Below are 18,045 nucleotides of genomic sequence, written 5' to 3' on the forward strand. Positions count from 1 at the left end.
TATCTATTTTGTTTGTTTCCTGGAATCTATTCCTCAAAGCCTGTTGTTTTCCTAGTTTAATATATACTGAAAGTTTTGTATTTGGGTCATGATGTGTTGATACATCAGATTGCTTGTGGGTTTTGTGGGGAGAAGAGGTCTGGGCCACATCTGGCTGTGCTAGGAATCAAACTCAGGATGGCCATGTATAAGATCGGTGCCTTAATCCCTGTGCTATTTCTGGACCCCCTTCTCTTTCTTTTCCTTTGTTTCTTTGTGTTTTTGTATTTGTTGTCCTTTTTAGACCAGTTTTTCATGGAATATTTTTTCCCTGAATCTGTTCTCTGCTTTTTGTCTTCTGATTGCTCTCTTCACCTGGTGCTAAATGTCAGCTTGGAACTCACTTCCTCCCTCCCCACCACCGTCCATTTGGATCCTCTTTTTGGTTTAACGGTAATTTTTAACTTTGATTTTATCCCAAATTAACCCACTGTGATCTGTCATTGTCTGTATCCTTATTCTGGGTTGATCATTTCTTTGATCACGTATTGGATTTCATATTTTCCTGTCACTTGTTTTCTCTTCTATTTTCTTTTTTTCCTGTTTCACTTTGCTTTCCCTATCCCTCTTCCATCTAGCTGATCTTCTATTTCCGAGAGCACCATCACTTTCTGTGGGTATCCCTGTGTCTTTGTTGAGGATTGTGGGCCTTGCAGTATCCGAGACACAGCGGTCACTGATGCCAGCCTGAGGGGGGCAGTCACTGGCTTCCGCCCGCCTCTCAGCTCAGGCCTTCTTGCCAGCCTTTTCAGAAGGCGCCTGCTTTCCAGATCCAGGCAGTGCTCCCTTTCTCGTGCAGGACTGTCTTCACTTACGTGCCCACTGCCATAGTACCAAGACTTTCCCCACCGTTATCCGAGGTCCCCTTCCCTAGCCCTTATCACCCTCATTTTGCAATTCTGTTGGCCATATCTCAGGGTTGTTTCTGCTGGGAATTGTCTCATCCCTTGCTTTGTTTCTTTACATGCTGCATAAATGAGTTGGTCTAGTATTTATCTTTTTTCTTCTGACTCATTTTGCTTAGCAAGACTTCTTCCAGTCCCATCCAAGGTACAGCAAACTGGAAGACTTCATCTTTCTTCCCAGCTGGGAGTATTCCATTGTCGTAGAATTCCACTTCCTTACCTGCTCATTTGTTGTTGGGCACTTAGATGATTTACAGATCTTGTCTGTAGAGAGAAAATATTTGTAAGCTATCTGAATTACTATTCAAAGCAGGTAAGATATATAAGAAATGCATGGCTCAGGAAAAAAAAAACAGTCTGGGAATGGGCAAATCAGACTTTTTGTTATTGAGTAAGAAAATTCACTTAGAACTGAGAAATTCCGTAACTTAATTCTTATTTTGGAAGAAATCAAATGCTTTTTTATAGCCTTTTTTCCCTTAAATGTCATATCTTTTAAAAGCACAAAAATATAAATGTAATAAATAATTTTTTTGTTTTACATTATAGGTGTGTTGAAGTTGTGAAAGCCTCTCAGTACGTTGAACTAGCAAATGATCTGGAAATAAACAAAGCAATTACATACTTGAGACAAAAGGACTTTAACCAAGTAAGTTTTTAAAAACCTTAGTATAGAATTTTATATGCTAATTGCTCAAAGCAATAACATCGGAGAGCTCTTTGCTAGCAAGCCTGTTGAACTATTGTTCTGGCCCCTAATATGGTATTACTTTAACTTTGGCCTGTAAGTTTTGTAAAATATAAACACTTCCCTTGTAAAATACAGTCACTAAATTCCTAAACCAGTTTCTAGAACAGCAACAGTTTTTCTCCAGAGGTTTTGAGATTGTTTCCTAAAGAACGAAGATCTTTGGGAGTTAGGTTTTTTGTGTCAGGAACCAGAAAGGCCAGGGCCTGAGGAGCAGCCTGTGCTCTCTCCTCCGTTCCTACAGAGCAGCTCTCAGAGTATCTACTTTGTGAATTGTGTTTCTGTCGCTCTTCCAACAGTGTGAGAGTGTATCAGTCTTCCTCATGCACTGTCATACCAGCCCGTTGGCATAAAGGACTCCACTTTAAACTCACGCTTTCCTTTCAGTGTCTGCCTCAAGTGAAATATAATTGTGGCAAGACCAGAAGAAAAGACAGATTTTAAAAAATGGGCTGGAGAATAAATAGTGTACTCCAGGAAAAGCAAATAAATAGTATGAAACTTAACATCCCAGTTTATGAGAACACTGTCCGAATCACCTACACTCAGAAACTCAGCTCCTCTACACATGCTGGTGAAATGAGAGCCAGAGAAAGCCAGTCTCTTTCCTACTCCCTTTCCAAACTCTGTTTTCAGATTTTCCTCTCATCTGTGGACTTTTATTTTGTCCGGGAGATAGAACAAATGACTAACCCCTCTCTATGGGAGTTGGGAGAAAAGCATCTCTAGCGATATGAGAGAAGAATCGAGCGGCCCCAGCAGTGCTCATGTCATTACAGTGCAGTTTCTCTCACTGCTTCAGTTGTGTCTATGAATTTTGTGTGTTTAATAATTTTTTAGCATTTGTAAAGTACCAAAAATCTCCTAAATATCTTTATATCACTTGACATGCGATCATTACACATTTGGTTATTAAAAGACACCACTGATAAATTTTTTATGCTGTTGTAATACTTATCTTCAGTGAGAATGAAGTGAGGCAGATTGGTCTTGATTATCTTTCTGAAGCTATCTGTAGACACCCCCCCCCAAAGAAAAATTGTGTTTTTTTATATAATTATAGATGATGAGAAAAAAATCATGCTTATCAATTTTATCTTGTTAATGGTCTTTTTAAATTAAATTACATTGTGGTTTTTTAGTTTGTATTTTAAAACGTGCCTATAAGGAATAATTTCTTTTTTTTTTACTTCATTTACTTCATTTTACTTCATTTAACTAAGCTCTTTAATTGCTACTTCTCGTTCAAAATGACTCTTGTTGTACTTGAATTTTCAAGATTTCAGTATTAGTTTACTAATTTTTTAAAGTATAATTTTTGCTTTCTTTTCAATATTGCTTCTTATGATTTATGTTCTATTCTTTGTGTATTGTAAGTATGATGAGGTAGGTATAATATAGTCTTAGTTTTTAAGGAACACTTTTAGGTTTAAAAGCATTGAGTTGGGGCTGGAGCAAGAGCACAGCGGGTAGAGCATTTGCCTTGCACACGGCCAACCCGGGTTCAATTCCCAGCATCCCATATGGTCCTCTGAGCACCGCCAGGGGTAATTCCTGAGTGCAGAGCCAGGAGTAACCCCTGTGCATTGCCAGATGTGACCCAAAAAAAGCAAAAAAAAAAAAAGCATTGAGTTGATATAACTCACAATGATCATTTGAATAAGTCTAATTTATTTATAATTCAATATAAGAGAAAATTTTCTGCCTTCTGTAAGGTTCTAATAGCATACTTCTAAATACTTTTAAAGATGACCAAATCTCAAGGATTCATTCTTTTTTAATAAATAATAGTGATGTTTCATAGTCACCTTTGTATTAGAAGAACTCCACTAAAAAGTTGAGAGTGAAATTTGGTCTGAAGGCTGATGACAGTGTATGGACAGAATCAGTCAATGGTGATACCAGTAGCTGGATGGTGTCAGCCAGTAAAGTGAACAGAGAAGAGATATATCTGTCTTCCTAAATTGCTAAGATAAACAAGAAAAAATCCACCCAAAATAGTTTTATTTCTTTTGCTAGTTACAATTAAATCTTATTTTATTAAGTACACTTGATCTGTTGTATTTCTTGAATATAGAAGTAAAAGTTATAAAACAGTCTATTTTAAAGTCAGAAATACCTGAGAGTGTTCCTTTTATTAGAAAACATATAGTCTTTTTAGAATAGTTTTTAGTTTAGTAACTTAAAAATATGAAATGTTTTCATTCTGTTTAAATAGATGTTTTAAGTTCTAAGTACGTTATATAAAATATTTTAGTAGCATTTTATTTTGTGCTTTTTAAATTTTTGTTGGAATTTATAGTAATCTTTTAAGGGGTAGAATAGACTTGATGTTTTTTTTTCATTTTGGGTCACACCCAGCTATGCTCAGGGGTAACTCCTGGCTCTGTACTCAGAAATTACTCCCGGTGGTGCTTGGGGGACCATATGGGATGCCAGGGATTGAACCGGGGTTGGCCATATGCACGGCAAACGCCCTACCCACTGTACTACTGCTCCAGCCCCTAAATGTAGTCTTAGAGTATCATTTTTTGTTTTGCTTTGTCTGGGGGCCATAACCGTTAATGCTTGGGAACTGCTCCTGGATCTGCATATGGGAGTTGCTTCTGATGGTGCTCAGGGGACTACGTAGTTGGGATCCAGTCTAGACTTCCTTCACGCAAAGCATGCAGTCACCCCACTCAACTTTCTCTCCTGCCCTTTTGTTTTAATTGAGCCATAAGTTAACAGATACCAAACATTCAAAATTCATCTCCTTGACTTGACTATACTGTAAATAATTGTTTCTAAAAGTAATAATATAAAATACCATAGCATTTTTATTAAAATTAATTTTTTATATTCCGCTTTGTGGATATATTTAGAGAACAACTTTATTTTCCTTTATACTTCAGAGAATGATGGGATTTGTGAATTATGCCTATTTCTATGTCTTGTATTTTAAATTAACACATACATTTATTGTGATACAATCTAAAGTAAAGACTAAGACATCTTGGTTCTTACACACACATGCATATAATACCTTCTAATTGTGTGTTCAGTAAATGTGTGTGAGCACTCCCCATGTGCGTTCGGTAACCATGAGCCGCTTACCCACCCCGGCATGCCACCGCCACCAACAGATGCATGAAGGAGGGAACAGGGCTGCCAAGTTGGTAGGTGATCAGTTGCCATTGATTACAATCTCAGTCCTGCTGTTGATTCCACTCTCCCTGCGCGTCTGCTCCAGTCTCACTGAGTGCCCCATTCCAGTCTCACGCTGCGCCTCATTCCCGTCTCCACCTGTCCTCCATGCTCCATGCTCCCGGTCTTAGCCAAGAGCCCAAGGACCAAGATTGGGGATAGTAACTACACCTAGATGAGATAACACAACATACAAAAGCCCTTCCTTCCTGGGGCTCTTTTAAACCAAAGATCTCCTGCCAGGAGATCCACTCAAGGGCAGAATTACATTTAAGGGCCTGTTTCTTCTTTCCTTAGTCCATTTACATTTAAATGGTCGTCTTAAATTTACTTCTTGATCTTTCTAGTCAATTTGTATGGACACAATAAGCTTAAAGGTTGGCTTTCCTGGGGACATCTTGCTATAGATCCCAGACTACAGTCCTCAAGCCAGATTAGTCCTTCTTAACTCCAGCAGGATCCTGTCCTGTCATTTCTCTTTGGATCATGACAGAATTTGTCCATGACTGTGTTCTTAAGTTATTGTAAGTTTTATGGCTTTTTGCCTGTTCCCTTTTGATGCCAAATTAGCTCACAGCTTTCCTTGGGTCCATCCAAGTCCCATCGTAGGGACCCTGCTTTTGGGGTGCTAGAAACTAAGGGCAACTGAAGTTCAAATCGAGTAAATATGACACATGCCCGGGAATAAATATTATTCAGAGTCAATTAGCTTTCAAATTATAAGGCATAACATTAACTGTCTTCCTGTGTCTATACAGAACAGACATTGCTTTAAAGCAAACTATGCAAAGGACACAAGAGAAAGAGAAAAGCAATATTTCACTTAAAAATACAAAATCCAGAGTCCTTAGGAGGATTTGACCTTACAAGTCACAGAGTCTGATTTGGGCATATATGTGTTTAACAGATAGGGGAGCAGCACAGAGAAGTTAAAGATAAAGTTAAAGAGAAAAGGGAGTGCCTCAGGAGCACTGTGATGGGTATAACCTAAACTCCCTGAGACAAAGGAAAAAGGACAAACCTATGTTATCCTACACTAATGACTTGAAAATATAATTACATTTGTATCTACTTTTTTTCTTTTTTTTTCTTTTTTTTATTAGTGAAAAACCATGAGGTACAGTTATAGGCTTACAAATTTTGTGCTTGGGTTTCAGTTATACAATAATCAAGTCCCCATACCTCCACCAGTGCCCGTCATCCATCCCCATGGGTCCCAGCATCCCCCCCACCCTCATCCCCCCCCCCCCCCCCCCGTCCCATCCTGCCTCTGTGGCAGGGTATTCCCCCTTGTTCTCTCTCTCTTCTTTTGGGTACTGTGTTTTGCAAGAGAGGCTTTGAGTGGCAATCATGTTTGGTCTATCGACTACTTTTAGCATGCTTCTCCCACCCTGGGAGGGCCCTCACAACACCCTTCATTTGGTACTCTCTTCTCTATCTGAGCTTCCTTTTCACCTAGAGCCTGTGGCTGGCCTTCCATTCATGGAGCAAAATTCCTGGTACTAATCTCAGCCATTCCCTTTTTGTTGCTTTATGTTCCCCAGATGAATGCAATCTTTCTGTGTCTATCCCGCTCTTTCTGACTCATTTCGCTTAACATGATACTTTCCATGTAGTACCACTTGTATGTAAATTTCATAACTTCATCTTTTCTAACAGCTACATAGTGCTCCATTGTGTAAATGTACCAAAGTTTCTTTAACCAGTCATCTGTTCTCGGGCACTCAGGTTTTTTCCAGATTCTGGCTATTGTAAAGAGTGCTGCAATGAACAAACAATTGCAGATGTCACTTCGACTATACCTTTTTGCCTCTCTGGGATATATTCCCAGGAGTGCTATAGCTGGGTCAAATGGCAGATCAAATTCTAATTTTTTGAGAGTCGTCCATTCTGTTTTCCAAAAGGGTTGGACCAGCCGGCATTCCCACCAGCAGTGAAGGAGGGTCCCTTTCTCGCCACATCCACGCCAGCACCGGTTGCTTTTGTTCTTGTGGATGTGGGCCAGTCTCTGTGGTGTGAAATGATATCTCATTGTGGTTTTGATCTGCATCTCTCTGATGATTAGTGATGTAGAGCATTTTCTCATGTGCCTTTTTGCCATTCAAATTTCTTCTTTGCGAAAGTTTCTGTTCATTTCCTCACCCCATTTTTTGATGGGGTTGGGTGATTTCTTCTTGTGGAGTTTAACCAGTACCTTGTATATCCTTGATATCAACCCCTTGTCGGATGTGTACTTGGTGAATATCCTTTCCCATTCTGTAGGCTGTCTTTGTATTTTGGTCACTGTTTCTTTGGAGGTGCAGAAGCTTCTTAGTTTAAGATAGTCCCATTTGTCTATCTCTGTTTTCACTTGCTCGGCCAGTGGCGTGACATCTTTGAAGATACCATTAGCTTCAATATCATGGAGAGTTTTGCCGACTTTGTCTTCAATAAACATTATGGATTCTGGTCTGATGTTGAGGTCATAAATCCATTTTGATCTTACTTTTGTGCATGGTGTTAGGCAGAGATCTGAGCCCACTTTTTTGCATGTAGCCGTCCAATTTTGCCAGCACAGTTTGTTGAAGAGGCTTTCCCTGCTCCATATCACTTTTCTTGCCCCCTTATCAAAAATTAGATGATTATATGTTTGGGAGGAAATGTCAGTATATTCAGCTCTGTTCCATTGGTCTGCAGCTCTGCTTTTGTTCCAGTACCATGCTTTTTGTCATTTTTTAAAAATATTTTTTGTTACCAGTTTAGAAACTTTCTAAGCCATTAGTCTCTCTCCCCTCTCTAAAATTCCAGTCATGTTTAAAAGTAGACCTTTTGACTCTGGTCCATGTCATACATTCTTTTCAAAGAACATTTTTAACGTCTTCTTTGACTATGCTTACTTAGTCTGAGCATATTCTGGGAACTTGGCATTTAAATCCTGATTTCCCCACTAGCTCCTCCAGTGCCTTCCAAACATATTTTCAGAATTTAGTTAATTTTTTAAAAATTGTTCCCAGAGAAGGGCTGGAGAGATAGTATAGAAGTAGGGCTCTTGCCTTGCACACAGCCAACCTGGGTTCGATTCCTGACATCCCATATGGCCTCCTACACAGCACCAGGAGTGATGCCTGAGCCAGAGCCAGGAGGAAGCCCTAAGTGGCTGGGCCAGTTTTTGGACCAGAGTGACCCGAAACCAAAAACAAGTATTCCCAGTGGGAGAATGCTCTTCTGTAGTCTTGGATAGACTTTTGCAAGCAGTTTTGCTGTAAAGAGCAAATTTAACCATATCTCTTCGGTAAAACATCTGAAGCACTCACCCTCTATCCCATTTTTAGAATAAACTGTGTGGCAAGGCACAAAGTTTAGTATTTACAGTTTTCTTCAATTGTATCTAATCCGCTCTTAAACTCACCTGTTGTGTTCTTATTTTCAGTCATTATGTTTAGTTTGGGGCTGGAGCTATAGCACAGTGGGTAGGGTGTTTGCCTTGCATGCAGCTGATCTGGGTTTGATCCCTCCATCCCTCTCTGAGAGCCTGGCAAGCTGCCGAGAATATCCTACCCACACGGCAGAGCCTGGCAAGCTCCCTGTGGCGTATTCAATATGCCAAAAACAGTAACAAGTTTCACAGTAGAGACATTACTGTTGCCCGCTCAAGCAAATTGATGAACAATGGGAGGACTGCTACAGTGTAATGCTATGTTTAGTTTATTCTTTTTATAAATTCTATTTCTGAAATAAAGTTCTGATCTTGTCATCATTTTTCTTTTTTTCTTTTTTTTTAATTTTTATTTTATAAAGTAGTTCACAATATTTGATTACATTTAATAGTCAGACACCAATCCCACCATCATTACACCTTTCCACCACCATATTTTGGATGTTTCCATCCCGAACCCCAATCCCTGCCCCAAAGAAGAACTGAAATAATATATTTTATATTGTTTGTTATGAAAAACCGCTGAAAATGTTACTAAAAAGTATCCTTAGAGAAAAGAGTGTGAAGATTGTTGTATTTTGCTCAGAGGCCATTAAGCCCTTCTATAAGAGATCGCTAACATGTTTTTAAAGGACACACACATATCTGTAAAAAAAAAAATTTTCCCATGGGGGGATGGGAGGTGGGAGAGATACTGGGATCTGTGGTGGTGGGAAATGGGTGCTGGTGGAGGGATGGGTGTTTGATCATTGAAACCCAAGCACAAAAATGTATAAGTCTGCAACTGTACCTCATAATGTCACACTATTAAAAATTTTTTAATAAAAAAAAATTTCCCTCTAAGATTGGTTGCCTCCTATTTTGAACCCCATCAAGTATAGTGCGGTACTCTTGGACTATAGGTAGGGTGTGGCCACATTTGTGCCTGCATGGTCCAGGAATAGGTTCACTTGTAGGTGAGGCTCGGCCTGAGCATGTGGAGAGTGGATGTGAGCATGGCGGCAGTTGAGTTCTGGAGGTTTTTGGCTGCTGGGGCTGGATTCCTTGGAACGGGAAGGGGTCTCATCCACCCCCCCCTCTGGGGTGCCCTCAGTGAAACAACCTGGCACAGGGTCTGGTGGTATGGCTATGGTGAGCATCATGTTTGCTCCCTTCCAGGAGAGAAGGACATGTGATCTGGATAGTGGCCAATGACAAGATTGTCTGGTGCCAGCCAGAGGTGGCTTATGGTCCTGACTGCTGAGTTGCTGGAGACAGGGGGAGGCAGGCAGAGGATCTCCATTCCTGGTCCCGTTGGACACAGGGTTCTCAATCACAAAGTCCCGCATACCTGGGTTTTCTGGGGATTCACTCATGGGTGAGGCTTGCCCCGCGCTTGTGGAGAGCGGCCATGAGCATGGTGACCATTGAGTTCTTTGTCATCATTTTTCTTGAACATAAAAATTCGCCCTTCTGGGGCTGGATTGATAGCATAGCATGTGAGATATTTTCCTTGCACACGGCTGACCCGGATTCAATTCCCTGTATCCCATATGGTACCCAATGCACAGTTCCTAAGTGCAGAGCCAGCGGTAACTCCCGAGCCAGTGTGGCCCCAAAACAAAAATGAACAAACAGGCAAAAGCCACCCCTTCCGTGGCCTTCCCTGATCGACACTCTAGATATGCTGATCTTTCCCCAGCTGGAAGTCTGAATACAGTGGTATTACAATGGTAATAACATACAGATATTTTATTTCTAGGCTGTAGAGACCTTAAAAATGTTTGAAAAGAAAGATAGCAGAGTGAAAAGTGCAGCTGCAACCAATCTTTCTTTCCTGTATTATTTGGTAAGGATTTTAAATTTTTTTTATAACTACATTGATTATGTGGAATTTTATGTTGCTGAATTTTATCAGGAGAGCTTGCCTAAGGAGAAGTTCTGAGTAGATTAGTGGAGAATATCAGTAGTTAGAGGTGTGTATAGGATCTCATCATGCCAGAAGATAAGAAAGTAACTAAAAGACTGTTTGGGGCCAAAGCCTTAGTACAGTGGGTAGGTCACTGGCCTTGCACATGACCAACCAGGATTTGATCCCTGAAGCATGCCAGGAGTGACCCCTGAGTGCAGAGCCAGGAGTAAGCCTTGACTACTGTCAGGTGTCGCCGTAAAACAAAACTGTAATGTCTTTGATTTGAAGGAAGGCACAAATAAGTATGTAACAGCAAAGTCAGATGTGGCACAAGAGAATGAAAGCACAGAGCAGGCCAGCGTAGCCAGTGTGACAGCAGACTGCGATGCATGGTCAGCCTGGACGGGCCCACCGAGGAGGCCTTGCTCAGCACCCAGGGAAAGGACAGGAAGCTTTAGGTGCAGAGGGAGAAACTGGGTTGTAATTCAGTCACAGTGCAACATGATACCCCAGCACTCTCCCTACTGGGCTGTTGGGTCCTGCCCCTTATACACCATTGCACCCAGTAGTCACTGTCACCAGAAGGTATTGTTTGTTCCAGCTGGGTGCTTCTTTCCCGTCAACCTCACAGAAGGAAGTCACAGAAATCCAAAACGGAATATTCCCTGCTGCTCTGACGGCCAGGTGTGGTGGGGAAATGTAATGTCCACTAGAGCCCTTTATATTTGGAACTCATGAATTTGTTAGTGAATATTGTGGAAATGATTTAATTCGTGACCGAATCCTTAAAGTTTGATAGATGCATAGAAAGAAACCAAGAAAAGTTGTCAAAAAGAAAGAATGGTTGGATTTTAATCAATGAATTGGTGTGTCTAGTTAATAATTTATATGCCTAATGATGAGTAAATTAATTGTTGTGAGTCAAAATAGTAAGTCTGGCATGTAGTTGTATATAAACAGTTAAAGAGATATTGTTAGTATTTGGTATAGTTGCATTCATTTTCTGTTGCTTTCTAATAAGTTATTCCAAAACTTTGTGACTTAAATAACCATGTGTTTGTCCACATTCTACCTGAAGAGGCTAGGCCCACCAGGATGGTGCTTCTTTCTACCCTTTTTGCTGATTCATTTCTTTTGTTATCATTTTGAGATTTATCTCTCTCCCTTTAACCCAGGCTGGCAACGTTTTTGTTAGCAGAACTCCATTAAAAATGTGGAGAGGGCTGGAGCTATAGTACGGCAGGCAGGACACTTGCCTTGCTTGCAGCCAACCCAGATTTGATCAGTGGCATCCCAGATGATCCCCTTAGCTGACCAGGACTGATAAAAAGCCAGGAGTAGTTTCTGAACACTGCCAAGTGTGGCCAACACACACACACACACACACACACACACACTCTCTCTCTCTCTCTCTCTCTCTCTCACTCTCTCAATCACACACACACACACACACATATACAGAGAGAGAGAGAGAAAGAGAGAGATTTCTGTAAATCTCATTGACTTTTGTTTAATACCACAAAGCCACATCTCCACCTTTCCATGATGCCAAAGATACTTAGAAATCTCTCTTTATACCCAAGAGAAATGGTCTGCAAGTTACTTTAAATCACTTGGAGATGTTTCCAAACATTCCAGACATGGTGTTGCAACCACACCTTTGATTCGTTTCTACCCAAAACTAATTTTTTTGAGAATCCTTTGCTACCAAGAGAAATTGAACACATGAGATAATTTCTTTCTCCAAGTCAGAAAACCCTAATTTCTTCTAAATTTCAAGCTGAAAAGTTTTCAAACTCCTTTCTGTCTTCCAACACCCATCATAGCCAGCTAAAGTTAATTGGCGGTAGGAGTGTTCTCCCTCAGAACTTTCGTTTACACGCATGAGCGTATTCATTATATACACCTATCCAAATTAACATAGTTGCTGGTTTTTCTGGTTGTCACATAACTACAAAGTGCAGCTTTTGGAGTTGAAGAGATAGTATAGCAGGTAGGGCACTTGCCTTATACACAGCCAACCCGGATTTGATCCTAACATTTCGTTTTTAACCCTGAGCACCACCAGGAGTAATTCCTGAGTGCAGAGCCAGGGTTTCAGAGAGCGTTGCCAGTTGTGGCCCCAAAACAAACAAAAAGAACCACAACTGCCTTTCTTATAAACCCTGATAATTCCATACTGCCTCCCAGCCTCCATAGTCGTTCCCTTGCTCTCTTATCTGCATGAGCAATCCCACGCTGCTTTTCTAAATTCTACCTGCTGCTTGGTCTGCAAAATAATGTTATATGATTTGGTTTTTATGACAGCAATATCCAATTTTTAGACTCGAATTAATTTTTAATGCCAGGGATCAGACCCAAGGTACCCATTTTTATATCAATGTTCTATATCCATACTCACATGATATTTTATAGAGGCTCATACTAACCAAAAGAGGGTGGAAATGAATCAAAAGTTCATCAATATAAACAGATAAAACAAAATATGGTAGATCCATACAATGGAGAAGAGATATGAATTCGAACTTATCAGATGATACCGAACTATATAGGCGAATGCATCATAGAGAATTTAAAGGATCTGGAGCAGTTTCATCATTCAGTGAGTGCCCATGCCTGTCCCTGCCCCAAAGGGGGCGATCATGGAGCTGTGGGAAATATTGAACTCACACAGCTGTCTCCTCATTGGGTAGCAGCCTCACCCTTAGGGGATGCAGAATCAGGACAAAGAGCTGGAGGTGGCAAGAAAGTTGCATGAGGACGGCAGGAACCGAGAGCTGCATATAGTCCCAGGAAAGAGGTCTTTGGAAGTTAAGTCTGTTGCTTCACATCTGTATTCTGCATATCCTAGAAGTTTCTTTTGGACATTTCTAAATGGGAAATGCACAGCGAAAGGAATTCTCTGAAACGTACTTCCTCGCCTACATTCAGGCTGCTGTGGCCTGCCACCACCCTGATCAAAGTCAAGATTTGTTTAGCTCACAGCTCCACAGGGTCGTGATAGATCATTTGACAGCAGATGAAGAAAAGACTCTTGCAAGAGAGGCAAGATGATGTAGGTGATGTAACCAGTTTAATAGTGAACAAAACAGAGTGATGCCTTCAGAGTTATTTTAGTGTTTAAGATTTGGTGTGGAAGCATAGCTCTGCAATAAATAATAACATGGAATTTGGGCATTCAAAATAGAACCACCTGCATATAAATAATGTTGTTATTCAAACCCCGAGATTGGTGAGAAATCAATCAAAAGAAGCTTGGCTAGTGGAAAGAGTGTGAGGATTAAAAATCTTTTTTGTAGAATATGCCTGTCATGATTGTGGTACGAAAAATATTTGTTTATCTTCTCTGTCATCTCAGAAAATGTGCTTATTATGTTTGTAATCTCAACAGCCAGAAAAGAGACTGCGTAAAGTTTACAGATAATTTATATATTGTGCATTGTATTTAGGAAAATGAATTTGCACAAGCAAGCAGCTATGCAGATCTAGCTGTGAACTCTGATAGATATAATCCATCAGCTCTTACCAATAAAGGAAACACAGTTTTTGCAAATGGTGATTATGAGAAGGCAGCGGAATTCTATAAAGAGGCTCTAAGAAATGATTCTTCTTGTACTGAAGCACTTTATAATATTGGTAAGTAAAACAGGCAGAATTATGGGGGGTTTTTTTCCCCTGAAAGAGCTCTGACTCATTAGAAAGAGAAGTTTACTTCCTTGTGAAGAAAAGTTAAGACTCAGATTATATATTATTTTAAGATGAATTAATGATTCAAAGTCTATACATATGTAAAACTTGGATAGATGTTGCCGTATTGCCCTCTTAAAAAAATAAAAACTCCAGTTTATGTTTCTACCTTGGCATATGAGACTGATTTCCCAAACTTTTGTAATAACTTACATTGTAATTCACCTTTTGCCAAAGTAAGAATAAAAAATCTCATATTTTTTCTCTTTAATTTTGAACAATTTCAGGTATGAAAAATATATCTAAAAATTAGTACCTATCCTACAGTGTTTGCAAGAGCATTATGAAACAGTTTGATGCCTTGCCCTGCTCCATTCAGAGCAAGGTTATAGAAATTCAGACAAATGAAAAACAAATAAATACCCATGTACATCCCATGTACATCCGCCCTATATTTAACACATTTATACCCATCATATTTACTTTGGGCTTTCTTTTTGAATAACTGGAATGTTCTGACCTGAGGGCTCCCTGCATCTTCTTCCCCTGCCTGTAGTCAGTGGTCTCCTCCCAATGCTGGTTTGCAGTGCTGCAAACACATCTTGAAATCATCCTGTTTTATGGTGGGGTTGGGGGGTTTGGTTTTGTTTTTTTAGCATTTGGGACACACCTGGTGTGCTCGAGGGCAGGTCCTGGTTCAGCTGCAGGGCTGCTATTGGTGGTGTTGTGGGGACCATGCCTCGCCATGGTCAAATCTGTGTCCTTGCACCCTTTGGAGACCCTCTCCTGATCTCGGTTTTCTAATAGTTTTTTTTGAAGTTATCTCTTCTTGCAGAGAGTTTTGTTGCTGCAGCTTCATGCCCTGCGCCCCCAGGTTTGCTTATTTGTTTAATCCTCTCTTCATGGTCCGAGGTTTCCTCGTTGCCACACACCGCATATTCATGGGTATGCAGATAGATGCCCAGTGTGCCTCTGCGGCCAGGCCACTGTCTGCTGCAGACTGCCCCGCTGGGTGGGAAGGAGCAAAGGAGCAAGGGCAGAGTCACCAATTTCAGATGAAGTCGGGAAATCTCCTGAAGGGGTGACATTGAAAATCATGTTGAAAGAAAGCGGAATGATTTTTTTTGGATAGAAAGGAAAAGACCATTTTTTTTGAAGTAAAACATTTTATTTGGAGGATTTGAAGGGAAGGAGGGAGAGAAAGTGGAGGGAGTGAGGAGTAACATGCTCAAGAGAGACCCTTGGAGAAGCCCTTACACACATCCCAGCATTAGACATGAAAGCGTGAAAGGACACATCTCAAGAGGGGAGATGCGGGCGACACATGTTCCCAGGCACTGCAGGTGCTCGGCCACGTGGGCGCAGGCAGCATAGGCAGCGTATGCACTGGGAAAAGACAGTTTAATGCAAAGGGAAGTGAATACAGCAAAGACCATGATGCAGGAGATCGCTGTTGAGATAAATACTTATTTCTTTTCCTTATAGGTTTTAAAACTTTTCATAGTCCAGTATTTAATTTGTAGCTTTATTTCTTTTATCAAACAGAATTTTTTATTTTTTTATTGATTTAGCAGGACCCTCCTTTCCATACATTAACACCTTTGACGTTTTTTCTATTTTGTTTAAAAATAAGCATCTTTTTAAAAAGTATTCAAAACTGAAGGCTAGGGTCAGTGACATAGTGTAGGCTTCAGATATATAATGGCCTTGGACTTTATCCCTTTAACCATAAAAATGTGTGTGTTTTGTGTGTGTGTGTGTGTGTGTGTGTGTGTGTGTGTGTGTATGTGTGTAAGTAGATAGATCTTCAACATTGAAATGAATTTAACATGGGCATTTACTGTTTTTCTTCATAGATAGTCAAGTAATTATGCACATTATTGCTCTTAGTCCTCTTTGGATTTAAAAACTTTGTATAACAATGTCTGTAGTATTTATTTCATTTCATTGATGTGTTTGTCTAATCCTACTGCTCTATCACATTTAAACCTGGGACTGAAGCAATAGCACAGCAGATAGGGCACTTGCCTTTCATGCGGAATTCGATCTCCAGCATTCCATATGGTCCTCTGAGCATGACCAGGAATGAACCCTGAGCATAAAAAAAAATTAATAATCACTACACCTGATAGCACTTTAATGTCTGCCTGTCTTTAGTTAGAAAGCTTCTATTCCTCACTTTTTTTTTAAAAGTCATATTGACAGGGTGATAGCTAAAACATGCATGCCTATGTTGGTCCCGAGTTGGTCCCCAGCACTGGGTGGTCCCTCAGGCCCTCCAGTGTAGCTCTATACGGGAATGACCCCTCCCCTAATACTGGCTTTCTAGTCTGGATGAATTTTTCTATTTCAAGATTAATTTTGTTGTTCTTAGAAAATATCTATAGTAGTAGTGCTTATGTACAGGGCTTACATCTCTCCTTTTCTTTTCAAGGTCTTACCTACAAAAAGTTAAATAGATTTCTTGAAGCTTTGGACTGTTTCCTGAAACTTCATGCAATCCTAAGGAACAGCGCCCAGGTTCTTTACCAGATTGCGAATGTGTATCCTATGTGAACAACTTAAACTCTCTAGTCACTCAACTAATGATTGAGTAGCAGTTATTAAATAAGCTTAACCATTGTAATGATTTACAAAGACGTTATTAAAATGAAACTGTCAGGTTACATATGTTACAGTTTTAAAAGATCATTTGAATTGTAATGAAGTAAGAGTAATTGTTTGAAGAGAAAACATTAATTTTGGGAAATTAAATTTAAGTAGTTTTCTTGACATTTTGTGAGTACACAGGAGCTATTCATTTGAGTCTTAAAGGGCAGCATTCTTCAAATTTTTTATACCTCTGAGCCGGCATCTTCTTTTTGGACCAGTCCACATGTTAATACGTATAACCAGGGCAATAAACTGGGGATTTGCAGCCTGTTTTTTTTTAATTGAATCACAGTGAGATAGAGTTACAAAGCTTTCATGTTTGAGTTTCGGTCGTACAATGGATCAAACACCCATTTCTTCACCAGTGCACATTTTCCACCACCAAAATCCTCAGTATTCTCCTCTATCCCAACCCTTCCCCTGCCTGTGTGGCAGACAATTTCCACAGTACTCTCTCTCTACTTTGATTACATTCAATATTTTGACACCATTCCCACCATTATTATTTGGAATTTTCCCACCACCACTCAGACCTACCTAAAAGGTAGTGCTAGACAATTTATTTTGTATTGCTTGTTATAAATAGCATAAGATGTCACATAGCTGCAAGAGTGGCCACACGCTCCTGGAATTCCAAAATTTTAGATAATTAGGGTCTGGAGAGATCTCTGCAGCAAGCTGCTCGGTTCTGAGATTCTTTTATATTTCTCTGGATTATGGCCATTAAGGAGCTTAAACCAGAGGCAGTTTGTGGGCATCATCTCAGGGTCTCAATGGAGCAGGGGGACGAGAGCGACCAGCTCATCCCCCAACCCATGAAGTCTGGCATCTGCTGTTACTGCTCCCTCCTACTTGGGCTTCTTATTGGGTTCTGGAAGATGGTGGCCACCTACGTTCCTAGGGGGCAGGCAGAGGGACAGCACCTGCTCCTGTCTGGAGTAGCCTGGTAAAAGCGGCCTGGGGCAGAGTCCAGAGGCATCTCTGCAGCGAGCTGCTCGGTTCTGAGATTCTTTTATGTCTCCGATTTGCAGCCTTTCAACACCTGTAAACCAAAAGTCCAAAAACTGGAGGTTGAAGAATGTTATTACAGGGTATTTTGTAAGCAGTAACACAGTGCTATTAATAATATTGATTCTGGATAATTTATTTATTTTAATTTCACATAGAGAAGTGACCGAAATTTCATCCTTCAAAACTACTCAGTAGCTTATGAGTTGAAGTATTCATTCCCTTCACTCAGTAGTCACTGTACACTCTGTGTGCTAATATTCCATTGGGAACTCTGGGGAGACTGTTACATTCCTCATGTGTCCTTTTATTCAACAACACTTAGTTTTCTTTAGTTTTGTTTCTCTCTAACCTCAGTTCGGAATATAGAGATTTATTAGTTTTTTAATGTTAGTGTTTTACTTTGTGAAAAGTACTCTGTTTTAAAAAAAATTGACCACAGAAACATTAGGAAGAGTTAGAATCTTTGCTGGGAGGAGAGGTTATGGGCCATTTCCTGTGGTATTGGGGACAC

The 18,045-nt window shown here is 40.2% G+C and overlaps 1 protein-coding gene across 5 annotated transcripts in view; it reads left to right on the forward strand.

The window, feature by feature from the left end:
• IFT88 (intraflagellar transport 88) overlaps positions 1-18,045 on the forward strand; it is a 149,282-nt gene that overhangs the window by 61,391 nt on the left and 69,846 nt on the right. For all 5 annotated transcript variants that reach the window (XM_056133020.1, XM_056133019.1, XM_056133022.1 and 2 more), the window contains 4 exons: positions 1,494-1,593; positions 10,035-10,121; positions 13,634-13,820; positions 16,306-16,414. In XM_056133020.1, the coding sequence (XP_055988995.1) occupies positions 1,494-1,593; positions 10,035-10,121; positions 13,634-13,820; positions 16,306-16,414 (483 nt within the window). The remainder of the gene's footprint in view (positions 1-1,493; positions 1,594-10,034; positions 10,122-13,633; positions 13,821-16,305; positions 16,415-18,045) is intronic.

Source organism: Sorex fumeus, unplaced genomic scaffold (assembly GCF_029834395.1).
Source record: "Sorex fumeus unplaced genomic scaffold, SorFum_2.1 ptg000095l, whole genome shotgun sequence".
NCBI lineage: Eukaryota > Metazoa > Chordata > Mammalia > Eulipotyphla > Soricidae > Sorex > Sorex fumeus.